We start from the raw sequence: 8,288 nt of genomic DNA on the forward strand, positions 1-8,288 counted from the left end.
AGAAAAGGTCCCTGGCTCGCTGCTCTTCTTTCCCAGTGTTCTTCTTCAAGTCAAGAAACTCAAAGATGTCCAAATGCCATGGCTCCAGGTAGATGGCAAAAGCCCCGGGTCTCTGAAACATAAAACACAGTCAAGATCAGAACAAACCACCCCAGAAAACAAAATCTCCTGCGCTGCTCCTGAATGCTCGCAATACCCTAAACTAACTGCAGCTCAGTTTTATACTCTCGTTAGGGCAATTCAGCATACTTTTTTGCATTATTCTTGCTCTCAGTTACTGGAACTGGGCCATGTTACTCATTCCAGATTGTCAAAAAAAATTATTTAGTACCAAAATTATATTTCCTCTGTGCAAGCAGGAGCTTGACAAATCTTCCATTTACTCATTGTGTCATGGCTGCACTGAGCTCTGGACTATGTGAAGACAAAGGATCCAGAAGCTTCCTACAGTCGTACACCTTCATTCACCATAGGGCATTCAAGGAGTGACTAATAACCAGGGCCAGAGGCTGCTCTAACATGCACGTCCCGCACCAGCCTCAAGACCTGACCTGATGCACAGTGAAAGGGGAACACCAGGATATCAACCAGAAGGGGAGAAAATGCCTTATTTTAACCACGTGTCACTGGGTCAGTCTCTCAGAGATGTGGAACCTCTCTCTCTGACCCCAGGTTCCCTTTGCGACCCCCGTTTAGCAGAAAGCCAGTACCTTGTTTCCGCCCTGATCCACGTAACGGGCAGTGTTGTTGTAGACCCTCAGCATCGGAACAAGCCCGTTGGAATTTCCGTTTGTCTGCAGAGGCACAGGAAAACCATCAATAGTGAGAAGCAGCTGCCTGGAGAGATGGGCCTACATTTGCCTTATGCTTGCAGAACTCCTGTGCTAAAGCAGGAGGAACCCACCACCCCAAACAGTTGCTTGGTAGCCCTGTCCCCCTCTGTTGTTTTAAAATCGATAAAACAGTATCTATCAGCTACTGGTCCCTGAGTTACCTCCTAACTTTTCCTCTGTGTGATGTGATCCACAGGCTTGCGGAGGTTACAAACACCGTGACAAGAGAAGCAAACACACACCCACAGTGATCCTGAGCAGTCAGAGAGGGAAAGGGCTCCCGCAGGAGTCTCTGAGCACACTCCCAGGCTGCTCATACCTAGCCAAGTTGGAATGATCTCATCAAACAGTGGAGTAAGAGCCTCTTTTTGGAAGAACTTCTATTACGAAGCCAAAACACCAGGGGAAACCAAGCTTCTTGCCTTAGAGGCTGCTGCAAAGGCAAGGACTACTGAGCTAGGCCAACTGCTGTCTCGAACTGAGTCGTAGAAGATGAGTTGATCTGGCAACTGAAATATAGCCATTTCCTGAAGTCAGGGGGTTAACCTCTGCTGGGAACACCAGCTGCACTCTCACCCCAGCAATGTAGCTGCCCGTGGCTCGGATACAGCTCACAGCAAGGCCAATCCCGCCAGCAGACTTGGAGATCAGCGCACACTGCTTGAGAGTGTCGTAGATGCCCTCGATGCTGTCATCCTTCATGCACAGCAGGAAACAGCTAAGGAAAGCAAACAGCTTTAGCATACAAAGAGCAAACCAAAACGGCAAGAAGTATTTCACCAGGGCTGCAGAAAACCAAGGGTAAACACTGACTCTAACATGCTACGCAAAGCAAATAAATGAAGGGAAACCAGAGCTTGCAAAGTGGAATAAACAATACTTCTGGAAAACATCAGGAGCAACAGTTGTATTACTGCTACCCCTGTTAGCAAAGCAAAACCTTTTAAAAATCCTATCAGATTTTGCTTCTTGTAGCATAATCAGAGCTTGCTACTTGTAGCATGTTTTAGGAAAAAATGACCAGGATTCATTTTGCAATCCACAGGAGACCATCCACATAAGTAACTTCTAAATAAAATACAGCTGCGTAAACACTTCCATTAGCTTCAGAAGCTTACAGAAACCTGTGTATTTTTCCCCCAAGACTACACTAGGTATAAGGTTAAATAGGACAGCAGCTTCTCAAAACTTCCTACAACAATCACAGAAACACAGCTACTACTTTCACAAGTTGTGAAAGCATTTCATTTGAACAGACCCAAGCTCCAAAACTTTTCTCTTCGTCCAGTTCTGCCCTGAGCGAAGTTGAAAGCCAGAGGTACCTGGAGAGCTGAGGGCGGTTGGTGCCTGCGTTGAAGAGCGTGGGGGAGGCGTGGGTAAACCACCTCTCAGACAGCAGATTGTAGGTTTCAATGGCAGCATCGATGTCGTCTTTGTGGATCCCCACAGACACCCTCATCAGCATGTGCTGAGGACGCTCAGCAACTAAACGTGAAAAGCAAAGGAGAAAAGAGAATGTCAGTATGATAGGACTGGCACAGGTGGATGTAAGGGTCGGAGCAGTGACAACAAACAATGTGCAAACAGAGAGCCACGGGTCTCATAGAATCACAGAATAATTCAGGTTGGAAGGAACTTCAGGGTCTCCAATTCCATCTCCTGCTCAAAGACTCAGCTAAGAGAATCAGACCGGCTTGCTCAGGACTCTATCCAGTCGGGTTCTGAAAAACTCCAGGACGGGGACTGCAAAACCCCTCTCAGCAACCTGCTCCAGCACTCGACTGTTCTCATGGGGGGGGGAAAGAGCCCCAAACTGCCTGTATGAGCCATTAAAATCCAATTAAACATCCAATCCAGGTTTATTATATTACAACGACCCTCTCACCCTTCGGGTGTCCAAGGATTGTCATGCTCAGGGCCTGCAGTAACCGGCACTGGCAGCAGAGCAGCTCTTTCAACTTAACTCTATTAAAAAGTGCTTAGCACTGGGGAACGAGTTACCAGCTGGAGAGGGACTTCACCTCCTAAATCCCAAGGAGGCAGCTTTCAAGGACAGGGGCACTGGGCAGGTGAAGCACAGCTGTCAGGTCCCACTGCTGTTACCCGGATGCCCACGTAAACTCGGTACAGTGCTGCTCTTCAACGAGCACGCTGCTGCCACCAAAACCACCCCAGATCCTCGGCCTACGAAAAGCAGTTGTGCGTGCCCACAGAACACCTGCTACAAAGGTTTAGCTGAGTTTTTAAACCAGTACACAGTGCTTTCACTGGAGTGCTTCATAGAAAGCTATGGGGTAGCCACTTCGCCCCCTCAACTCCTGCTCTGAGTTATGGTCTTGGCTCTTAAGGAATACCTGAGGTTGGTAGAGACAGTTCGTACCTTTTGAGTTGATTTTCAGCAGGTAGGAGCGTTCTAGAGTCTTTAAAAAAAAAAAACAGAGAATGCAATTTAGTAGACACACAGATTTCAGGGTTTTTTAAAGAATCAGCCCTGAATTCGAGCATCTTCATGCTCCTCATCCCAGGCTGCAGTAGAAGCCCCAACCCTGCACTCCTCCACTCCTCCTCTCAGTAAGGGCACCGGCTACTAGGTGACTAATGACTATAAAACCCACAAGTCCACTGTAAGGTTCCCACACTGAGGACTCGACGCTTTGCACTACAGAGCAGTGGCAGAGCCAGCAGCCCCAAGGTTCAGCGCTGGCTCTCAGCCCCCGGTGAGTTATGGCTAGAAGCCAAGGGAGTGCTTGTTCCCCACAACCACACCCCTCCTCAAAAAATTGTCAGCTTCACCAGGAAAACGCTTTCCAGACAACCTGCATCACCGGCTGCCGTGCTGGGTGTTGAACACACAAACGACAGATGGGGCAAGATGCCTTGGAAGCTTGTGCCCGATGGTTTGCAGCAGTAATTACAGGAGGGGATGTCAGGAACTGCACATTTATACACATATAGGAACACCCCCTCCCGTCACGGTCCCCTCTTTCCATCCTGACCTGTTTCTGCAGCTGCTCTGCTCTTTACACACTAGTTCCCTCACTGCAGACTCCTTCCCCCAGACCAGAAGGTGCCGTACCAGGTGTGCCGATACTCCAGAGCCCCCCAGATCTCGCCGAGATTCACAAGAACCATCGGAAACACCCGGTGCTGTGGAACAGTGAAATTCTCTCCCCCTCGCCCCGCCGGGGGGCCCACTGCATCACGCCCGAGAACAACCCAGCAAGGAACAGCAGGGGCAGCAGGACCAGATGGTGGGGGGTCAGGAGACGGGACTGGCTGTGGGGGAGATGTTCCAGCAGCACGGAAGACGGTGTGGGATGACACACCGAGAACAACTGTTACACGAAACCAGGGGGGGGAACCAAAACTGCCTTTTTTGGTTTATTAAGAATCAGATTTGTTTCCTTGAGGAACGGCACAAGCTGGGAAGCTTTCAACAACACGCAGTGCTGTCTGCTGCAAAACAGTTAGAGCCCAACAGCTAAAATATTGTAGCAGCCACGGGTACACAATGAAGCCAAGAAGAAAGTACATAATTCAGCCAGCTTTATGCAGGTACCCTTTGTTCTTCACAAACCCTCTGATGTCCCACCTACTCCAGTGCCCTCCTTGCCCAAAGCTCGGTGACTCTGCAGGTATTCCCATCCTTCCCAAAAGAACATCATCAAAACAGCAGTCTCATTATCGTGCCTTTTACCTTAAAACCAAAATAGTTGTAGGAGAAGTCTCTGTCATAGATAATGGCAGAATTCAGGCGCTGAGAGGAAATAACAGAGAGAAAAATTTACATTTACAATCAGCTTTTTTTTGCCTCACATTAAGGTAAAACAGTGCCATCGTTGTTTGCAATTTCTGGCCTCAAAGCTCCAGCGAAACAGATAGCAGGGTCAGAGGACTAAGGTAGGGAGGAGTGCTTAGCTTAAAACAAGAAATGCACAGTTTAAACTTTTTTTTTTTTCCCCCCATATACAATGCACAATTGCTGGGTACATTTTACTGAAGTCTAACCAGATGCTCAGGAACACAAGATAGAATCAAAATACAAACGTGACTTTCCTGTAAGAACACAAACCTGGAGCAACTTGAAATCAGAAACCAAACCTCACCTCTCCCTTCTGTGCACACAAAACAGATTGCTACATCAAAAGGGACTTTTTTGCCAATTAGTTAGTGCTGCTGATCACGACTATGAGGACATCCAGGAAAAGAGATTTTGTTACAAAAAAACCTTACGTCAAGGTAATTCCTACATCCTCTCTTTTAAACTCTCCAGAACAGAGCAGTTATCACCTGCACTGGTTTCTGCATTGGCTTTTTGGCCTAAAACCAACATGGCTTGCCTAAGAAAAATTAATTATCTGAACTAGTTTGCTGAATTTTTAAAACTTACAAGTTTAAAAAAAAAAAAGTTACGTACATCTTTGTTGGCCAAAACTATGTCTAGAGTTTCTTTGGAGATCATTGGCGAGTGCTTCCCATTGTGAGGGTTTACGTAGTTGTAGAGATCATCCATCACATCTAGGACAGAAAGGTGTTTAGGAAGGACATCCACAGACCCGCGCACACATCATCAGCCCTTTGCTTCCAAGGATTTCACAGGCAGGACTGCTCCGCCTCTGAAATAACCCCCTCCAGCTCTACAAACGTACAGCTTCTACCTGCTCAGTACTATTACTCGTCTGTTAACCGTAAAAACGCACTTCTGTTACAGGGTTTCTTAACAGGATTTATAAGACATAATAAATGGGAAAGAAAGCGGGTGCAACCTAATTTCAGTCAGTTCCATTTTTCATCAGTCTATTTATACAGATATTTTTCACAAACCAGGCAATTTCATTCTTCTTGTGACATGCCTAAAACTCACGGTTTTCATCTCCATGGCATTTTTAGTTAGCCTGGGTACTTAGTAACTTCTGTTTAAGAACGAGATTTCCATATTTATATCCTCTAAAACTCCTACTCCCTTTCTGACTAACTGCTCCCCAGGTGCCCCCAGAAGAGACTCACCGCTAAACACTTTCTTCGTTTCTTTGTGCAGGTTGGACACGGCAATCCTGGCTGCCAGGATAGCGTAGTCAGGGTGCTTGGTGGTCAGGGTGGCGGCTGTCTCGGCTGCCAGCGTGTCCAGTTCCACCGTCGTGACACCACTGTACAGCCCCTGAATCACTTTCATGGTGATCTGGGCCTGAACAAGGAAAATTCTGGAGGTTAGCTACCTGTTGTCAGGGAAAAGAAAATCTGGTGTTCTGGCCACTTAAGATGTAAGATGTGCTTCACTAGAACCAGTACCGTTCGCTCTGTTGGAATAGAAAAGCAAATCAAAATGCCAAACCCTCTTGGTGAAGTACTGACTCCTAAAATTTTAAATACTGGGGCAGAAGGGAGAGCGAAGAAAGCAGAAACTGTCAATCTGGAATCACTGGCAGTTTCTTCTCTGCAGACACTTTTCTAAAGTAGCAGCCAAGTTCATGGGGAGAAAAGGCAGATTAAAACAGTACTCGCATGGAAGTTTTGAAGCTCCAAAGGAAGCTGCTCTGTATAAATGCCTGATGGGACATGGAAGTGCCACGCTTAAAATTATTTCATGACAAGAGCAAAAAATTCCCAACCCTGGAAGGGCTTTTGCTTCACAGTTTAACCTAATCTTCACCTGCCAGTTGGGACTTTTCATGGGAGAAGACTTGCATCTACCATCTCTAAAGTACTTTCTGCTTTTTTCTCAAGCTGATCACTACAAGAAAGGGAATATTCTGCACTGGAGAGGTCTGATCTAACGTGGTAACTCTCAGGTACACTGGAAGTGCCCACAGTCTCACAAACACAGGACATGCAGTCTTCAAACCTTACTCTCTGAAAGTAAGCACATCGGGTTAAGGATTTTTAGTACTGGCTTGTGAAGCATCTGGCACAAGAAGATCCAAGTCCAAAAGGAGAAACTCCGCTCCAGGAAGAGAGATGTCACACGCTACTGTAGGATAAATAAGAATGCAGCACTTCATGTCAGGTCTGCTTCGTTACTGAGACAGCATTAAGAGACAGGAAGAGTGGGAATCTTGCTTTTGTCCTAATCACCATCTCCCTGGGTCATTGAGATGAAGTCAGTGCACTTTGTGTTTCAGTAACCAAGTCACCAGTGCTCCCTCCTGCTCTCTAGCTATGGCTGAAGAGCACTACTCTGGGATGGAATGAACGTCAAATATTTCACAGGTGCAACTTAAGACAGAAAACCAGATCATTAGATCTTTTAGATGGGAAGAGCCTAAGCTGGCAACGCCAAATGAACAGAGTGAGTCTGCACATCTGCACAGAAATCTCAGAGAGATCAATGGATCCACGAGGGAGTCCTCCTCGGCACAGGCTGTGGACAGAGCAGCTTACACCAGTGGGATCAACAGGCACTCAAAATCCTACACAGCTCAAAAAAACAAAGTAGGATTAATGTAATGACAAGGGGGTTCTGTTGGACAGAAAGGGGACCTTGTTTTATTAAGAGAGGTTCAAGAGCTCCTCTCCACATAGCATTGCTCAAGCTTTGCAGACTGAAACTGAGAGCGATCTGCCAAACCCAAAGTATGTGAATTGGAGCAACAAACAGCTCTTCTAAGCACAAGAAGCTCAATCGCTTCAGCAGCGTTTCGAGGTAAAAGTAATTTACGAGAGGTAGATTGATTTTTCTACACCGCCCCCAGTCTCCAACTCTGAACCTGTGAAGCACAAAACCTCAGAACCCCACTAGAAGCAGCTCGTTCCGATGCACCTGCACGAGGTGCTGCACCGGCCGCCACGCTGGGCTTTGGCCAAGGCCAGTGACCGGGTACCACCATCGCTGCAGGCTCTCAGCTGAGAACAAAGCAAGGGGCAGGGAACAGGACAGCAGGAAAAAGGACAAACAGACTCACGGGATCGACAAAGTCGGCGTTGAGCCCGTAGCAGAGCTTCTGGATGCGCGACGTGATCTTGTCAAACATGACACGCTCCTGGCGTCCATCTGGGGGGAAGAGGTGACAGTCACAACAGCTCCCGTTCCCGTAAAGAACCAGCTCAGCACAGTATCCCCCCACCTGGCGCAAGGAGCCAGCCCTCTCTTGGGGCAACTTGGGGTGGGAATCACCAAGGACAAGCTGTTCGGGCCCAAAAAGAGAGGCTATCCCTCCACCCCAGCACGTTCTTGCTGCAGACGATCTACTGATCCCTGCCTCAGAGGCACAGGTCTTGGTACAGTGAAGAAAACTGGGGAGCCCACACCCCTTCAAGGGGAGGCACGAGCACCCACTACAGGGCCAGGAAATTCCCACCCCGCTACACCTGAAACTCTGCATAAAGCCAGTTCTCAGGACGGCCCCTGCAGAGATGGGGAACCCAGCTGAGGGCCACCCCCACCCCCAAAAAGGCTGGGGGTCCCTGCTCTGGCCGAGCACTCAAGGTGTGGGGCCCAAACCCAAAGCTCATTGCCGG

At 47.9% G+C, this 8,288-nt stretch overlaps 1 protein-coding gene across 1 annotated transcript in view; it reads right to left on the reverse strand.

The window, feature by feature from the left end:
- RRM1 (ribonucleotide reductase catalytic subunit M1) overlaps positions 1 to 7,839 on the reverse strand; it is a 17,193-nt gene extending 9,354 nt beyond the window's left edge. Inside the window, exons 1-9 of the mRNA XM_026841301.1 lie at positions 7,733 to 7,839; positions 5,841 to 6,018; positions 5,251 to 5,351; positions 4,531 to 4,590; positions 3,214 to 3,253; positions 2,156 to 2,318; positions 1,410 to 1,551; positions 711 to 794; positions 1 to 112 (exon numbers count right to left, since the gene is read on the reverse strand). The exon at positions 1 to 112 is cut by the window's left edge and continues 24 nt beyond it. Of these exons, the coding sequence (XP_026697102.1) occupies positions 1 to 112; positions 711 to 794; positions 1,410 to 1,551; positions 2,156 to 2,318; positions 3,214 to 3,253; positions 4,531 to 4,590; positions 5,251 to 5,351; positions 5,841 to 6,018; positions 7,733 to 7,801 (949 nt within the window). The 5' untranslated portion in view covers positions 7,802 to 7,839. The remainder of the gene's footprint in view (positions 113 to 710; positions 795 to 1,409; positions 1,552 to 2,155; positions 2,319 to 3,213; positions 3,254 to 4,530; positions 4,591 to 5,250; positions 5,352 to 5,840; positions 6,019 to 7,732) is intronic.
- Positions 7,840 to 8,288: the final 449 nt, after the last annotated feature.

The sequence above is a fragment of the Athene cunicularia genome (genome assembly GCF_003259725.1).
Source record: "Athene cunicularia isolate RWA chromosome 1 unlocalized genomic scaffold, athCun1 chr1_part4, whole genome shotgun sequence".
Lineage (NCBI taxonomy): Eukaryota > Metazoa > Chordata > Aves > Strigiformes > Strigidae > Athene > Athene cunicularia.